The sequence below is a fragment of the Calidris pugnax genome, unplaced genomic scaffold (assembly GCF_001431845.1).
Source record: "Calidris pugnax isolate Ruff unplaced genomic scaffold, ASM143184v1 scaffold31, whole genome shotgun sequence".
NCBI classification, from domain to species: domain Eukaryota; kingdom Metazoa; phylum Chordata; class Aves; order Charadriiformes; family Scolopacidae; genus Calidris; species Calidris pugnax.
The window spans coordinates 6,661,074-6,680,210 of NW_015090786.1; the positions used below are offsets into that span (position 1 = coordinate 6,661,074).

Sequence of the window (19,137 nt, forward strand, 5' to 3'; positions counted from 1 at the left end):
TCTCACTGGTATCATATTTATGTATTTACTCCTTTGAACCCTAAATGTTCGACCCTGCTTTTTTCTGGTTTCTCACCAGTCTCACCTCAGGTTACTGCTGTTGTCACAGTGGGGAGTGACTTTGCAGCACTTCTCTCAGCAGCACCCAATGCCAAAGACAAATGATCACATATCACTATCAGCATTGCTGGCTATGCAACTTGCTGTTGTATATGTGAAATGCAAAATATGAAAGTCACAAGCCTTTAACACGTTTTGCCTTTGGCTATAAGGAAAAATAATAACATCAGGAGGTTGCAGAGCTCTAAGCGTAGCCTGTGTAGCCAACTTGGGACTATTCCATTCACCCTCAGTATCTGCTTCCCTTCTTACAGTCCAGTACTTTCAGTTGTTTCTAGAAAAATATCTCATGAGGGACACAGTCTATTCTTCTTTATTGCTGCTGTGGTCTCTCCTCTACTGTCCTCCAGCTTTTCTGTTCTTAGTGGTTCCTCAGTCCTAACCGTTGGTGCTTATTATTTGCATTCAGCATTTCTTTGAAACTTACGTCACCTTCAAAGCCTCCCAAACAGTGTCTTCACAGTTTCCAAGATGACGGCACCATATAGAAGGGAAGGAAAGCTGATTAATGCCTGCTCTGAGCATGAGTTTGTTGTACCACCAAGAGCAGGTTTTGCCTCGCTGCTTGGTGCCCCTAGAGCTGTGCTGAGCTTAGGTGGTTGGCTGGCATGACCCAAGGCTCTGCTCTCTTCCAGCCAGACCGTGTCCTTCCTGATGGACTAGAGGGCAAGAGAGCTCAGATAGCTCATGCAGCAGAGAGGAACTGGACTGAGGAGGAGCCGTAGCTGTTGTCCTGCCAGCAGACCCAGCTAATCCTGTCCAACAATCTTAAGGCAGATAAATGAGTTTCTTCCTGGCACTGGGGTGACAGTTTATCTTAGCATGAGGTCTAATGGGTAAGAAGGAGGAGTAGTGGTTATTGTGCAGCTTTTCAGTCCATCAGCAGTTTGTGGGATTGGTTTTTTTTTACCTTACGGCTGTTGATATTTTTCATTATATCCCTTCAGAACATTATAAAACCTTGTGTAGGTTTCCTTGTGAGGAAAATGGCTGAGTTCTCAGAGATGAAGTAAATTTGAGCATAATGACTTCACCTCACAGGAAGGAAGCCACGGACCACTATCTGGGCGATGTGGCCCAGATGTGTTCAGTGCAATTGTGAAATCTGCTTCAACAGTTACATTGGGGAATTGACTATAGCCATTAAAAAGCAAAAACACAAAAAAAACCCTCTAAAGAAACACCAAAAAAAAAAAACCCAACAGTGGAGGGAAAGCTGGTTTTGCTTCTCAAAGTGGAAAGATGTTCTGTGTGGAAGTTCTTAGGTGGAACTTTCTGAGATACGAGTTCAGTGCCCTGCTTTAAAAAAAAAAAAAAAAGTATATATAAAAGATAGCTTTAATAAATAAGATGGTGAATCCCATCTGCCTGACTTTCTTGCATCTTCCTCTGAGCCAGTTTGGCTTTTGTGAGAAGATGACTACTCAATTAAGCAGACTCTGAGTAAAAATCTCCTGTTCTGCCATGTCTTTACGTGACTGCTCTAATCTTGACAGCTGAGTGTTCATACTAGCACTGTTAAACCTCAGTCTATCTTTTTGTGGTCCTAAGGGGTACCTTCCGTCCCTTACTGGCCTCACCTGTGCCAATACCCTCTTTCTGAAGTCATACTCGAAGTGAGGGAATTTCTGCTTTTAACTGTGAATGGAAACCAAGTAAAAGGGAGGAAAAAAAAAATCGTATAGATTGTATCCTTAAGGCAAAATTAATTATTCTAATACAGATCAGCAACTGACACCAAAATGTCTAGAGGAAGCTTACCTCCAGTAACAGCAGAGGTGAACATAGAGTTAAAAAAGTATTGATTGCTCAGATCTGAGATAGTGGGTTCTCAACAAGGACAAGAAAAGTCAAGATCGTGGAAGTGTTTTGTTTCCTTTCAGCAATATCTCATTCACTACTGCTTAGTGAGTTTTCAAGGTCCTCTGTGCCTTCTCTTATTTGCCTCTTTAGGCCAACCAGTTGAAGCGTATTGAAATAAGAGATATGTTATTTGAAGCACGTGGAAATAACAAATATGTTATTTTCTAAACCCCCTTTTTTAAGGAGGATAAAACTGTATCGAGGATTGGGTAACCTTTCTGACTTCAGTAGCAGCATTTGAAGGTCTTCAAATAGCTGAAATCTCTAAGACAAAGATACAGAGAGCTGGCAGTAGAGGAAGGACTCTGTAAGTAGGTCCTGGTGGGTCACACTCTCTCATTGCAGTTGGAGAGACTCAGCTGGTCATGCACTGTGGCTTTCTCAAGTGGGTCCCACAGCGAGGAGGAGGGTTGCCCCATGCACCCGTGCCAGATGGTGTCGGTCAGGTAGCCTGGCTGCAGCGTGGGAGCTGCCTGGCACTGCCAGCAGCTGAGCTGAAATGCAATCTCAGAGGCTGGCCAGCCCCAGCCCTCCTGGCATACCCCGGTGGTGCATCTCCTGCCTGGGTGGGCCCGAGTCAATACTGACAGCAAGTGTATTCCTGCTCCTGGCTGGAGCAAGCCTGACTGCACGTCCTGCTTGGGTCCAATGTAAGGTGTTACAAATAAAAGCCATAGGGTGGGAGCCTTATTTTGACTTATGTACAAGCAGTAGCAGAGTATGTCACAATGTAGGGTCTAATTCACTTGCCCTGTGCATGGCGAAATAGCTCAAAAGGAAAATAAAATCAGATAAATGTACTGTGTCTAAAAAATCTTAGCCGCCAGCACCTTCTGTTGCTGCTGGAGTCAAGAGCCAGACTTCCAGCAGCATGAAGGTCTGAGTTTGTACACTGCAAACCACAGCCTATGGTCCAGAGCCCTGATTGCTTATCCAGGACTTGCCTGAAGAGAGGAGGTTTAGCAACTCGGTTTGTGCATGGCAGAGAGACTATTCAGGCATTTCTCCGTGCCGGGAGAAGGTGGTGCCGTGCATGGGCGAGGGAGCAGAAGCAGCCTCTGTTTTCAGAATAGTGGTCAGGTGACTGAAAATGCCTGGATCCAAATATCCCGCAGTTTTAGGAGGATACGTCCTAGAATCCTAACCAAATTTTAAGTCTGTGTATTGCACATAACTTGCACTTGGAGAAACAGTGATTAATGAACTCAACAGGGATGCATTTGCAGAGAAATGAGTAGCTTAAAAGTTTTGGAAGTGTGGAACTAATCTGTATGGGGAAACAGGTCATATCCTCAGCTTGTACCATTTAGCACAGGCTATATAGTCAGGTATGATTTGGCTGATTAATTTTTATTCTTTTTTTTTTTTAAGTGAGTTTTTGTCAAAATTTCTTTCTCCTTATCCAACATAGGGTGATGGTATACAAATACTATGGTATTACTTTAGATGCTGTAGGTATTATAGAAGGAAATCTAGAATGCTTTCAATTTCCAGTATTAAAAAATCGATCTGTTCTCAAGATATTAAAAACATAATACTGGAAGTATTCCCTTTAGCACATTTAGAATGCATCTATTAAAGGCATAGTTTGGAATAGACGCAAATAGCCTCACACAAAAGAAATTTATAAATAATATATGCAAAAAACATTTGAGGGAACATTCCTAATATTCTGTATTTCGGAAAAATAAGTTATTGAGACTATTAAAACATTTGCTGGCATTTTGCACTCTGACTGGGAGTCTTTCTGAAGATTGAATATTTTGGAGGTTGAATATCCTCTTATCCTTAGCAGGAATCCTTCCAAAACGTCTAAGCCTTATTAATAAGGTAGCGTGGAGAAGTGTCATATGGCAAGCGATGCATGTCATGATTTACTTAAGCACTTTTGAAGGTTAAGGATATTGTAGTCCAAAACACTTAGCAATAATAATGGCCAGTAGTCTCTCAGGACATAAAGTAGAGTTTGTTAATCATAAAATAGTTTGTTAATCAAAATTCAATATGGTTTGTGGGAAAAGAAAGACAACATGAAAACAGTTTTGTAAGCGAATGTAGTTTTTTAGGCAGCAGAGTTCAGCAGATCCATATAATGAGAGCCAAGCTTTTGGAAACAGATGCTTAGGGATGTGTACACAGATTGTGTGCTGTTGTACCCTGATCCATGTTCATGCGTGTTTGCATCCTGCAAAGAAAAAGAGCCACTCTTTACCCCAGACATTGGCATTGCACCAAAAAGGCTTTTGTGTGAGTGAAGATAACCTGCCATGATCAAAGGGAAACACAGGAAAAAGTGAAGTTAAAAAAAAAAAGAGACATGTTAGCACTTTGCTGACAACATTTGCATTTTCAGAACCTTCCAGAACTGGCCAAATTCTTCTGTTATTAACATTTATTTCCCATTGGTTCCAGCAGGAGCTCAGAAGTCTTACAGATTTCAACAGGAATAATGTTAGTAGCTTGTGGAGTATTTATGATTGCTTCAGCTCATGTATCAGACACAAATGCTAAACAGGAATTTTCAAATTAAAGGGTTTTTCTATTACAGTTCAAAGTGGAAGGTAAAAACACAAGAGAAAGCAGACAATGCTATTTAGTGAAGCAAACCAAAACATGCAGTTCCCAGCATAAAACCTAAACACAGAACCAGAGAGACAATAAAATTATTAATCTGCATTATATTATATGCCAGTCTGGATAGGAAGTATTTATATGACCCCATCAGTGAAGAATCTTTAACATAAATGAACTCACTGCCTCCTTAAAAAGCAAGTGAATTCCCTTCAAGAAATCCAGGAAGGTCTTCTCAGGAAGCCTGCTAGAAAGCAGGAAGCTGCATCCGTTTTCTTCATATCTAAAACAAGCACTAACCCATTCGTCCATTATCTTTACCTCTCTGCTGCAAGAAATTTGTATCCATAAGATTGGAATCAAAGCTGTTGCAGCAGATGAAGACACACTGACTGGATATCCTTCCCTCAATACAACTGGACTTCTTTGTTGGTTGGGGGATGGAAGGGGGGAGAGGGGGGTGCAGTTTGTGAGTCTCTAATGCTTCCTGAGTTTGGAAAAAGCTGAGTTTTCCTTGTTTAATTTTAGATTTATATTATGTCACTGTTGGAAACTGGTAGTTTACTTAAATTTCTCCCTATGTAATGCAGTATCACATCAGGAAATTTAACTGGCCAACTCAGTGCGGTGATTAGTGTATTAAATATTAATTTGAGACCTAGTAATGGTACCATTAGTGACTGTGCAGGAGGTTTGGTTTATCTTGTATTAAACTGCATTGCATGTCATGAGAAAATGTGATCTTGCTGTCCTGAGTTGCCTCTGAATTTCACATTGCCTGTCAAAGGATATACAAAGTCTTTTAAAATTATTTTAGTTTATTTTTAATGTTTTTTAATATATTTGATGTGGTCTATTGGAAATTTTTGAATTGGCGTCAGTTCAGTTGTTTTTCCGTACTCACAGCATTTTAACTGAGGGCAGACACTGACTCTGCCTAAGTCATTTCCATTACGTTCTTGGGCTTTTTGTGTGCATTCGAGTGTTACTCCTCTCAGCCTAGGGTAAAAGATGCTGTTAACTCTAATTATTATGGGATTATTTGTATTTATTCCCAAGGCCCCAAATGACTTCCCTTTTTTCATGTCCTTGCGCTGCCACAGCTGGACAGCTGGCCGGGAACTCATCGGTGGAGATGTATCGGCAAGTGCTTCTGTCGGGCTGCCGCTGTGTGGAGCTGGACTGCTGGAAGGGACGCACGGCTGAAGAAGAGCCAGTCATTACACACGGATTCACTATGACAACAGAGATATCCTTCAAGGTACAGCAATAGAGCACACTGGGGTAGTTGGCTTTAGCTAGGGCAGTTTCTTTCATGTAAAATGCGTCAGAAATACATTGCTAGAATATTACTGCAAAAGTGGAAGGGAAGAGAAACGCGAGGGCAAAAAGATGTTGTAAGAGTTGATTTCTGAGCGCGTGCAGAGTCATTGGAAAAGAAGAGTTGCCCTATTTGGACCTTCCATAGGAAGAGGTCTTGGTTCTTGCTTTGCTCCATGGCAACTGGAGGAAAGGGATATGGTGTGAAAGTGCATGCCATGTGGGCACTGGGCTTAGTGCCCAGGTCCATACCCCTGTGCACGTCTCTGCATCACGTCTCATAGAGAGGAAAAAATAGGGTAGACCTCGACCAGGGCTGAATGACCACGTATTGCCACCACAGCTGGTTTTACCAAGTGTGAATCGGGTCTGTGGATGGGTCTGGACCAAGGATGGTAGGGAGGAAGGACTGGTTTCTGTTACAGCTACATAGTGTGTGGCAGGGAGGAGAGCTGCGGTGAAGGTCACAAGGGTTTGAACAGCAACAAGCAATGTGTCAGTACACTCTTTTTCTCTTCTCTGCCTGGTAAATGGGAGTGGGAGACAAAAGTGCTGAACCGAGCACAGCTTATAATGATACATCAGGATATAATTTTTGAAGTGTGAAAAAAGAATTCTTGTTCATCTGAGACATGAACTTGCCAGTTCTAGAAATACCTTTCTAGACTTACCTGTGTGCAAGAAGTCATGGAAAAATATTCATTACTGAATTTGGTTATGTTACGGGTGTTAGGTGTGGCTTCTCTACTAGCTACATCTTTGAAGCGTGTCTCCCACACTTGAAGCATGAGTTCTTGGGATTATTTTGTCTTCTAGTGCCTTCCTCCAGAAAAAAAAGCAAACAATATTGCCATCCAGACAAAACACCAAATTTCACTTGCCACCAAAACACTCCTTTCTTTTATTCATTTTTTTTTCTCTTAACACTTCACTGATTGAGTTAATCACAGGAAAACATAAAACACAGCCTTCTTGCATGTTTGCTATTAACTTTCCAGTTATGTTTATATGAGGCCAACTACATTTGTATGTGTAGAGTTTGATTGCTGGAATTAAAGAAGGTAGCTCTCAACTCCTTTGGTCATGAGCAGGAATTTAAAACAAAGTTAATCTGATTCTTAAAAGGATCATTAGCAGGATTGAGGGTTATCCCTGGTTATTTATGTGTCCAACCCTAGGTTTTGTGTTTGCAGGAGAGATACTGGAGGGTATTTTAAACCTACGCAACAGAATCACAGAATGGTAGGGGTTGAGGGGTTGGAAGGGGCCTTCAGGATCATCTAGTCCAAACCCCCTGCCAAAGCAGGGTCACCTAGAGCATGCTAGCCAGGAACTCATCCAGGTGGGTTTTGACTATTGCCAGAGAAGGAGACTCCACAGGCTCTCTGGGCAGCTTATTCCAATGCTCTGCCACCCTTGAAGTAAAGAAGTTTTTCCTTATGTTGAAACGGAATTTCCTGTGTTCCAGTTTGTGCCGTTTGTCTCTTGTTCTGTCACCACTTCAAAGAGCCTGACCCCATCCTCTTGACACCCGCCCTTTAGATATTTATAAGCATTGATGAGGTCCCTGTTATCATCTTTTCTTCAGGCTAAACAGACGCAGGTCTCTCAGCCTTTCCTCATAAAAGAGATGCTCCAGTCCCTTGATCATCTGATACTCAGGAATATTTCATCTGTTACTTCAGGGCAAATATTTTTTTCTCCACTCAGAAAACTAAAAATGTATCGACTGCTGGTTTCTTTTCAGCACTGAAAGTGTGCTGCTTGGCTCAGGAGGAGCAAAATGGTAGTGAAATAATGTGTCAGAAGTGTGTGAATCAATTCAGAGTGATTGCTGGGTCTTGAATGCTGAATCATTTATCAGCTCACGCTTTTGGCGTGACCACAGCGCACAATGCTTCTGTTCAGTCTGTCAGTTTTCACTGCCTCAGATAGGTTTTCTGTAGTGCAGAGACAGAAGCAATATATACTCCCCATCCTTATGGTGCTGGGATTTTTGTGGGTTTTTTGTTTGATTGGTTTTTACCTTGCTTGATGACATATAGAAATCAGTAAAATTTTTCTCAGCTGCCGATTGTGAGCTGCTGCCAGGGTGAGATCTTGTAGGGAAACAACAGTATTTTTCATGCCATAGCCAGGAATCTGTGTGTATGTACTGTATATATACCTTGGAGACCTGCTTCAGGTGAGTCAATTTGCAGCTGGAGTAAAGTATGGAACTTACCGTGTTGTTCCTCTCTGACCATAAAGAATTTGCATTTACATTTGAACGTAGTGCAAGACTGAATCACCAGCATACCTGTTTCTCCATTGAAACAGTGCCCGAGCTTCTCATCCTCAGATTTCATCACGGTAATCCCAGTTTTACTCTTTCAGGTTATTTTCCCCATGCATGCTAGATTCCATCCCTTTTTGCACTTGAAAATAAATTTATGGGTTTACTCCACAGCTTGAGCAGTGTGTAGGAGCAAGAAAGGCCTCAGGACTGCTTTTGGCAGTACCGTTTACATCCAGCCTCAGGTGGTCTCCCTGCATGATGCCCCATAACCAAGGGGAGGCTGCAGGTGGTGGAGACCAAGCCAGTGCTAACGATCTGGGTGGAGAGCATCAAGCTGGGAGGACTGAATATTTGTAACCTGATTCTCAGCATTGCTGTTCCCTTGTAATGGCAAAATTGCCTTGGATGCTTTGAGAATCCCACCAGTTCTGACCAGCATTAAGATGGTACCAGCACTTAATGATTTACTGGTGTTGGAAAGAAAGCGTGCAGCAGGAGTCACTCCATCGTGTGTTCCCCCATGAGAGAACCACTGCTGTGAAACTGCAGATTCTTAACAACCTTCACCCAGCCTCCTGCACCATTTACTGTTCTTCCAATGAATGCTTTGCCTTTCTGCTTTCTTTAAAGACTAGAAGTGGTCTTAGTGTAAGCACATGAATTGTTACTGATATGTGAAGCATTTACATATGTGGTGATTGCAGTTTATTAAATATTGTCCTTCACCACCTGTGATTGCTGAAAGCTAGTTTCTCATCTTACAAAGATACTACAACAATTTGTGTGGGAGCTGTGTTTTTTCCTATTTAAATGAAGACTGTAAATTTTGTTTGTATCCTAGTTTGTATCAGCAAATCTTGAGGTGGCTTGCGCTTTCCTTCCAGCCCTGGATTCTGCAACCCAACATCAGAAGAATGTATCAGAAGCTCACCTTTCATTTTAGGAAGTGATTTTCGTATTACTACACTTCTCAACTGAGCCTTTAAAAGTACAGAAAATGAGCAAAAGGACCTGAGGAGGCTTGTTTAAGATAAATACATCTTTTAGGTTTTAGTCTTCCTTATGATTTGGGACAGAACTAAACCTCCAGAGTTTGAGGTTCTTATAAGCTCTAAAGTTTGACAGCAATGCACATAAGTAAGTCTTCAGTGTTTTATAAGTTCTTTTGAAAAAGTTTTGTGTTCCAATAGGGAAACACTGAATAATTTGTAACAGTGAGTGCATTACTATATTGTGCACCCCAATAAAATTAGTGTTATCGAATGATTCCTCTCCTGGATTTACAGTTGCCACTTTCCAGCAGAGCTGAAAGGAAACTTCTACAGAAGTTTCAAGTTTCAGTTTCTGAGCCCTCTGTTTGATGATTACTACGCAGCCAGCTGTTTTAACTGAGTAATGTTTTTTTCTTTTTTCTTTTTTTCCTTTTCTTTTTTTTTGCCTTAAAGCAATTTCTCTCATCAAAAAAAAAAAAAAAGGAAACTGAAACTTGTGAGTCAGAGTAACTAAAGATTTTATGGATACTTGCTTGTGCTGATGGTGTTTGGAAGATAGGCGTTTGTCAGACCATATTTATTATTATGCAAAATAGTTCACGAAAGCCATAGCTTCAGGCATGGAACAATTCCACACAAAGACCAATTTTTACATATAAACTATTGATTTAGGCAGACATAAGTCATTTCTTGAGAAATGAAATGCTTGAGGCTCATGAGATGTTTTGGAGATTTGTTTACAGTTCAGGTTGAAAAATTTGGTTGCTGCAAAAACACATCCAGGGCTTTCTGGGATGTTTAGAACAGAAGGTCTCATTTCAGGCAGTTTGGGTATGATTTCAGACCTCTTTGGGTCTTTTCTGTCTTCAAATACCAAAACACTGTCTTTAGAGACTTAAATTTATAACTGTCTGTGTTTTGATTCTTTAGGAAGTAATAGAAGCTATTGCTGAATGTGCATTTAAGACATCGCCCTTTCCAATCCTCCTTTCCTTTGAAAATCATGTGGATTCGTAAGTAATTACCATATTTTCCTGTATGGTGTTATATTTTTTATAAGGTCTACACACAGGATTATGTATGTACTGGTGGCAGTTTTATTATATGACATGATCAACAAACAGCTCTTACCCAAAGAAAACTTGTATCAGCTTAAGTAACCAAGATGATCAGAATGAATCGCGCATATTCTTAAAAACCTTCCTGAATTAGAACCTTTTGTATGAAACAGGAAGTTTGAATAATTGTGAGGCAAATTGTGTTAACTTTACAGTCTCAGTGTGTCCTGCTGGAATGTAGCAGTGCTTCTTTAAAGAAGCAATATTTCACCTGTTTATGACCCTGTTCTCTATAAGTGTATCCTGAGCACGGAATGTGGTCTGTTTCTTGTATGTTAGAAGTAGAGGCCAGAACCATAGACTAACTAGGATTACAAAACAGGTGGTATGGAAGGCCAGGAACTGTTCAGTTTCTGCCAAATATACCAGTTTGCCAAAGCTGTTTTCTTTTTCTATTCATTACAAGAAAGGACATTTTCCTGTGTAAGAAAAGAAAAGTGAGAACACTTTCAAATTTGTCCCAGTTATCTATTTGTTGATGATGATGGTTATTATTATTATTGGTTTAGTTCTTTTTCTATTTCTTTTTTTAAGTTTGACATTGACTTTGGTTTTCAATATAGCGACCACATGGTTCAGCGTGAGGTGACACTGACACATAACATGTGCCTTAGCTTCAGTTGCCTTTTCCCCTTTTGTTTTCTACTGTGAAAACATTTTCAACACTTCTGGGGCCAGTTTGGACTGAGAAACTTTTTTTTTTTTTTTAGTGTGAAATAAAAAGTCATCTTTGGGGCAGCTGTGAATGATTTAATACAAATCAGAAAAGATGTTGGCACTTTTGCTTCTTGCAGAGGGAAAGGGTGAGGGCTAACTGCTTTTCCATTGTTTTAGGAAGAACATTCTCGTCACAAGGGAAGGAACTGGTAGAAGAAGCTATGTAACAATGTTTTTAAGAACAGATGTGACAATACTGATCAAAAATAATGCAGGTAGAAAAACTTTAAATCTGAGAGCTGACGTACACTACCTGTATACCTTACAGTATAAATTTCCACTGCCTTTTGTGGGTAAATATGTTTTTGCGCATATTTAAAGGCCACATCATTATGATTCAAACAGATACCTGTTAAATCCCTCTTAGTTATTTTCGTCTTCCTCTGAAAGACCACACAAATACTGTGTTTAATTTCTTTCTCTAATCGGCCCCCTCACTCCTTTCTCTTTGGTGTAAGTTGTATCACTTTGGACTTGCATACGCTCTCCTACTGCTGTACATTTTAACTCACAGTGCTTTTCTCAGTGCTTCCAAATGCACTTTAGAGAAAAGATCTCAACCATCTTTCTTCATTGTGTTATATTTTATATTCGTTCTTCTGTATTTGTTAAACATACATCCACTCTGTTACTATAAGGCAGAGAAAAAGCAACATCCCAATTTATTTTAACCAGAAGAGTTACATTTTTCTTCCTTTAAAGTCATTAAGACTTAAATCTTCAACTATTCCAGGGTGATCTGTTCTATTTTAGGAAAGTAAAGAAGTAAAAACATGTATGAAATAAACTCCTGTCAGATGTTAGTTATGTACAAAAATGGTTTTAAAACTATAAGATGAAACACTGTCAAAATGAAAGAGGATATGATACTGCAGGAATATGTCAAAAAGTGAACAGAGTTACTGCTACATTACTCTGATCTTTGCAATTTGCCCCACAGAAACCATTGGACTTTCCTCTCCAGAAAACTCCGGTCATGGAATAATGAATTATCCCTAAATGTCTTATTAGATGTCCTTTTCCATGCATTGCTATACATAGAGTTTTCGCAAAGCAACTCTGCAAATACATTATCAAGTATTTTCTGTTTCTGAGGCTTTATTGCTATTTATTATTTTCTGCTGCAGTAAATCGTCAGACTTAATGTGTATGATTTCTAATTTTGCTTTGGATGAAAATAATTTCTAGTTATTTTACCGACTGCTACAATTATCCCTTAATTTCTTCACTAGTTGCTAGAGAAATCTGCAATTAGTCATGCCACTCACAGAAACCTTCACCTAATTTCATGGAATGCTCCTTTTGTCTTTTCATTTGCTTGGAATGTTGTTTTTCTCCTAGATCATAAAGATGGGCTTTGCCCTAAGTATTAACAAAACATGCTAAATATTTTTATAGAGTTGCTGTCAAACAAATCCTGTAACATCATTTCCTTCTTTTGGGTGACCAAATTCTTCCCCTGATTTTCAAGTTGCAAGAGTCAGTATTCATGTGTGAAATGCTGGTCCTGTGCAAGTCAGTAGAAATTTTGGCATTGGCTTAGGCAGAAATATGGTTTTAGCCTGTGATCTGTATTCATGGCTTTTAAACAAACTGTGATTATCAGAGGGAAGTAAGTTTTACATCACCACCGTAGGTACAACACTGTTAATCACCCCTGGACTTGAAATGCAAATTTTCTTCCTTACGGTTTATGTTCATGAGAATTTTTTTAAAACTTTTTGTCCACCTAGGGAACAAATCACTTATTAGCACATAGTATTAAACGTCTCATTTTGCTTTCTTTCAATGTCTTTCCTGGAAGGACTCCTCTCTAATATCTTTATAACATGTGAAGAATTTTCATTTCCTTTACTGTAACTCCACTATGTAGTCTATTCATTTTTGCCTGTTTTTATACAATAAAAAGCTTAGAAAAAGAAGCAAGCATATAACTTTTAGAATTTATAAAACACTATGTATGTATGCCATCCTTTATATTTAAGTCAAAACAAACGCACTGAAAAAAGACAGTACTAAGAAAAGATGTGGTTCTATGAAAAAATAAAAAAGTGCCCTGAAAATGTTGAAAAGACCTCAAGAAGACCTTGACGTTTGAAATTGGTCTTGCAAAAAGATAAGCAATCTGCAAATCTGAAAGCAGACACTCTATAATTAGAAATGCACTGATGACATAGCAAAAAGGTTAAGTGATCCTTGAGCAGTATCCATATAAGATTGCTTCCAAGATTAAATTTAATTACAGTTATTCATATTGCTGGTTCCTTGCTGGAATTGTTATTTCAAATATTAACAGGATTTTTATCACTTTTTCTTCCTACACTTTAAATTATTTTAGACTCCTCTGGGAAGCATCTGTGTCTTTGTCTTATGTAGAAGAAGACTCTCTGCAGAAGGATAATAATATAATGTTAGGAGCGGTAGTTGTGCAGTAGTGCCAAAGAGCCTCTGTGATTAACCTTCATAATAGGCATAATACAAACACAGTAAAACAAAGTGCAAGCAATACAGTAATGGAAATGAAAAAATTTAAGAATATTCTTTATATTTCCATATCTCCAGGTGTCATGTTCCCACTTCATCTTCCCTTGCTCTGGCACATTTTGGGGGCATATATAATTATTCTTTATGCTGGCCGTCCATGTCTGCACATTGAAAATCATAAAGCAGATAAAGTCAGGTCTTTTGAGGCAGTCAGTTGTCATTACAATACATGAATGCTGAGAGAATTTCCAGTAACAGGAGATATGGACCAGAAAATACCTGCTTTTTTGTTTCATAACACAAATGGGGAAATATGTTGACACAGAAAAGTTGGTATTTCAATCTGTTGCTCTGGATCATAATTTTGAAAGAAGGGAAAATAAAAGCCCTGATATTTCAACTTTTAAAATACTATAATAGTAATACATAATCTATACTATTACTAATGATCTATCTCTTGAAGCAAAAAATATATATGTATATCAGAGAGAGATGTCACAAAGAAATACCTCTCAGTTACATGGTGGTACTCTTAAATATTATTTATTCCCTCATAGGAGCTTTTAAAAATGGCTGTGAATCTAGTCCAGTTCACAAATACAAGAAGTTCTATTATGTCAAGATTTTCCTACTTTGGCCTTGTGTACTACTGCAAGTTGTTGGTTTGGTTTTTTTTATAGTATTAAAAGCTGCTAGTTTTTTGCATAATTTTCTTTTTCCTTCTTTTTGCCTCTGGAATGCAGTAACATTGGAATTTGTAGGCTAAGCCAATATAAAGTTACATTACATTTTTCTCATTTGCAAAAATGAAAGTTCTCTCTGTGCTCTCTTTGAGGTAAACATGTAATTAAACACAGAAGATCAGAAAAAAAATTGTTCTAGCTGTGGTGATAGTTTGAAATTTATTGGATATAACTGTTGCATACTTTTTTCTATTTCCTATCGAGTTCTTTTTGGAGTTAACGTGCTGATTTAAAAATGCTGATGTCACATCTAATTATCTGGATTTCAATAATTCTGCTCTTTTGATTCAAGGAGATGTACTTTGAGCTTCCTAGGTTCTAAGAGCATGGGTCTATTAAAAAATACAGACTGGTGGAGAAGACTGAAATAAAATTCACTATACTGACTCCCAGACCTAGAGCAACTAGCCAGCCTGCTTGCTCTGCTGGAGCGGTGCCTCTCTCTCCCTTGGTAGAGGGCAGGTAGAATTAGCTACGCGCTGGCGTAGCCTCATCTCTTCTTCCCAGCGCCGCCTCCCTTGTGGGTTCTTAGTTCCACTGCCTTGCTTGTCTTCATCTTGATTTTCCATCCTCAGCTAAAAGTGGCTCTTAGGTTTTTTTTGCAGAATTGGCTGCATGCAAAAGAAAGCATTAATGAAATGCTATAGTGATTTAAACTGCATGCAGCACTCGCGTAGCTTTGTGGAATAATTTAAAGCCTCCTTGAAATATGTTTGAAAAAATGAGTGAGCTAACGACTGGTTCACCCCGTATCTGCTTCAAGCAACATCCTGAATGCTGATCTCAGGGAAATTACATTTTCTGATTCAAATGCCACGCAGCCTTTATCTCAGCTCTCATTTGGCCTTGCTGACCCCCAGAAGAGCTGCAGTGCCAGGTACTGGGTTGGTAGCTAATGACAAACTAGGCATAACCATTGTTGCACTCTTAGTTTGCAAGAAAGAAATGAGCGCTCCTTTTTTCCTATATACCCAGCTCTATTTTGTCATGACAAATAGCTCCATGGTAACGTAGGTGCTTATACCATTTATGTATCCTCCATGATATCCTGCAGATCGTAGTTAACAGTAGTTAAGGAAGTTATGTTAAGCAATATAAACCTGTCTTTAATTGAGACTTTGCAACAGAGTATCAAAAATGGAAACGTTTAAAGATACCTAATCTCAGATATTACAGATTTTAAACAGGCACATATATAAAAAATACAGTCATCTAAAATTAGGAGAGTGACTGTAGCACTGAGCTCCATTTTAAGATGATTCGAGTAAGATTTCTGGGCAGTATAACCTATCTTCAGTCCTAAAATTCCCGTCTCTGACTTTAGGAAAATTTATTATAAGTAGAGTTTACTGAGGTTGTATTGAAAACCATTGAAGTAATTTACTGTGGTAAAATTTGACTCTCTATCTGATCTCAAATAAAATTTAATTTTTTTTAATAAGGAATCTGACCACAGACTGAAAAAAGCTACAATGACCATTGAGTGGCTCCACACAGCAGCTTGTTATTACATCCAGATCCCCACTAAGGTGGTCGTTTGGATACATTGGTCCCAGTTATAGACACATAACATGCATGCAGTATGTAATTACATGCATATAAAATGCAGTTATACCAGCTTTTATTACAGCAATTCTCCAAATTGACGTAATACCTCTTAGCAGTAGCAGGATTACATCTATGCTATGACTTCTGCCAGCGAGAAGATGTCAGGGGAAATATTTCTGCATGAGCTGGCGAGAGCAGTCCAGGCTCTTGGTGCCAGCCCAGCCCCAGGAGGTCTGGGGATGGGTCAGTGCTTCTTCGTGCATGGGGCAGGGCTGTGGCTGGGTGGGCTGTCATGCTGCACAGGCACAGCACACACCTCACACAAATAGGGTGTGAAAGTGGGCTGCGTTTTAGCAGAAAATCTGCAGTAAAACTAACTGCATTTTAGAAATCTGAAGTACAACTAGCTCCTTTTCTACAAATGCCTATAACTGATGCAGTTTTGCTGGTTTTGAGAACTAAGTAATGCCTTCTACCCCTTCTTCTGTATGGCTATGCACTGTAGACACGCCAAGTGAGGTGGTAGGTACCCATGATTTAGGAAGTTTAACAGAGACACCTGCACAGGAGACTGCTTTCTGTGAGTCTGTGTTGGGTTTTATGCCTTAGGTTAGGTGTGACAAAAAGAGAATGAAATCCAGGTGGGGTTTTTGGGGCAGGGGTGAGAAGAATGCCTGGCATATGTATAAAGTAACATAAGGAGAAAAATATTTAAACTTTGAATAAAAGGTTGTCTGAAAGAGGCAAATTCATGTAATGATTATTTCCCTAAAGGTAACAACTTACATCCTCAATTTTTATTTTCTAAGCGCGTGGGAAAATATACCTCGATGTTAAAAGTTCAGTTTCACTATTATTCAATTGACTGGTGCCTTTACTTCATGTATGATCCTTTTGATAAGCTCTGTCAGAGGAATCGGAATAATTGCATGATATATCTAGGTCTTTCTGAAAAATTCATAGCAATTGGATCAGGAAATTGTATCTAGTTTAGGGATATTAGGTATTCCATTACTGCTGTTATCTGTAGCATTAGTACGACTCATTCATTTATTTCTTTTCTCCCCTTTAGCCCTAAACAACAGGCAAAAATGGCAGAGTACTGCAGATTGATATTTGGAGATGCATTGCTTATGGATCCATTGGAAAAATACCCGGTAATATGGTTTGGTATTTATCAGATCACAAATAGCTGTGTGAATTTTTATTTAAGTGTTTCAGTCCTGTGTCGTTCTTCATATACAGCCTTTCAAAAAAGACTTTAAAGGAGGGGGTTAAACAACGTGAGCTGTTAGTGACTTAAGCATATAATTTCTGATGCAGAGATTGTTCTGATACAGTGAATTGTAATCTTCTAAATGCAATTGATTCTCATAGCTGCCATTTTATGATGTAGGCTTTCATATTTGAACTAATACTTATTTCAGTTATTACTGTAGACATTTCATAAAGCATTTTTCTTTTCTTCTTAAGTGCCCTCAGTAGCCCTGTTTCATTTAATGTGTAGGTTACCTCTTGTGCAAAATACCTTTCATTTGAACAGGGCTTATAGAGGTTACAGAATTATCTTGCACCATGTGGGCCCTAAGAAAATGCCAAAAGCTCATTTCTTTTGTGGTTGTAACAAATTTCTCTTCCTTCTTCTGCAAGCTTGAACCTGGGGTTCCTCTTCCAAGCCCTATGGATTTAATGTACAAAATTCTGGTTAAGAATAAAAAGAAGTCACATAAGTCTGCAGATGGAAGTGCAAAAAAGAAGCTCTCGGAGCAAGCTTCCAACACGTGCAGTGATACGTCTAGTATGTTTGAACCTTCCTCCCCTGGAGCAGGTATGAATTGAAGCTACAAATATATTTCTCCCTAAAATAAAAATGCTTAATTACAGCTATAAATCAATCCACTTACAATCGCTCTAGCTAGGCAAAGCTACATCAGTGTGGCTCTTACTCAGTAGGAAACAATGCTAAGTGTCATTGATCCAGGAGTCTGTGGAGGCTCATGGCTGAGGAATCACTTATGGAGTGACCTAAAGCTCAAGTGATGCACAGGAGGTAGAGTGAGCCGCCAAATCCTCCAGCCCTGGGTGCCTTTTCTATGTGCCCAAGCCCAATGCCAAATATAAAAGTTTTCTTTTTTCTATTGCCTCTGAGATGTGCCTGCCATTTGGTGCCCTTTCAGACTTAACCCATTGCACAAGAGAACTGCAGTGGTTCAGCAATGTCTGCAGATTTAGGGTAACTGTGAAGGAGGTACCTGTTCCTCAGGCAGGCAAGGGTCAACCCACAGACCTCTATGGAAAGCACTATAAGATGTTCTTCTATTCCAGAGATGGAAATAGGCAAAAACAATACTGCAAACAAATATTTATTACCATCAAGAACTACAGGGAATATAGCCAATGAAAAGCATTGGCTTAAATGAAAGTATTACATTTAACTTGTTTATTAATAGCAGAATTTTTACAATCAGAAGTGAAATAGAAAAGTTATTATAATTTAATGTATCTATTCTGGTAATGCCTATGGGATCTTCAGGAGACCATTGTGAGTGTTGGTATGCAAAAATTAGTAAGAGGTGGTCTTTGTCCTGAAAAGCTGAAAACCTAACTAGAAAAGACAAAGAGAAGTGCAGAGAAAAAGATGAAGTAAGGATTTGCTCTAAACCACAGGAGCAGATTAGCAGCAGGAAAAACAACAAAATTTTCCCAGCCCCGTGTCTGTTCCCTGCATTAGGATTTCTTCCTTCTATTAACTGGAAATTTTGGATTGCTAAAAGCACAGACATTTATGCCCCAGTAGCAAAATACTTAGAGAGCAAACTGAACACTCTCCTGGAATCTAAGTTTGCCATTAAAAATCTAATTTGCCTTTAAAAAACTTTTTCCCACTGTTTGTAATTTTTTCTAAACTCTGATTAATTGAGCTGAAAAAAACCAAATCCTGCTGTATTTGTGGATAGTATTGTTTATCCTATCAGAAGTAATGAAAGACTTTTCAGCTATTGTGTTAAGAAACTTTAAAAAGGGCATGCTTTGGAGTAGGGGTTGGATTTCAAAGGAAGGTTCATCCTAGTGTCATGAATTATTTAATACTGTTTTCTTAATATGCTTTAGACAAATCCCAAGCAACAGAAAAATAAAGTGTGTGTATGCCAACTGACTCCTTTTCAATACCTAAATCAACCCTGGGTTCCTAACTTTGTTTTGTTATCAGCACATAGTGAGAATCCAGTGGCAAAGTATATGTCTTTTGTTACGTGATTTTTTTTGAGTGCCTGATCTGCATAGAGGGTAACAGCTTTGTCTTCCAGGAGCTTTTATAGGAAAAGACCTGGACTGTGAATCTAGATGTTGATGATGATGCAAAGGGGGGGGGGGGGGGGGGG

At 39.1% G+C, this 19,137-nt stretch overlaps 1 protein-coding gene across 4 annotated transcripts in view; it reads left to right on the plus strand.

Annotated features, from left to right (window-relative positions):
- The window catches only part of PLCB1 (phospholipase C beta 1), a 289,951-nt gene that overhangs the window by 175,744 nt on the left and 95,070 nt on the right, over positions 1-19,137 (plus strand). For all 4 annotated transcript variants that reach the window (XM_014966416.1, XM_014966418.1, XM_014966417.1 and 1 more), the window contains exons 9-12: positions 5,658-5,815; positions 10,075-10,157; positions 16,827-16,911; positions 17,405-17,582. In XM_014966416.1, the coding sequence (XP_014821902.1) occupies positions 5,658-5,815; positions 10,075-10,157; positions 16,827-16,911; positions 17,405-17,582 (504 nt within the window). The remainder of the gene's footprint in view (positions 1-5,657; positions 5,816-10,074; positions 10,158-16,826; positions 16,912-17,404; positions 17,583-19,137) is intronic.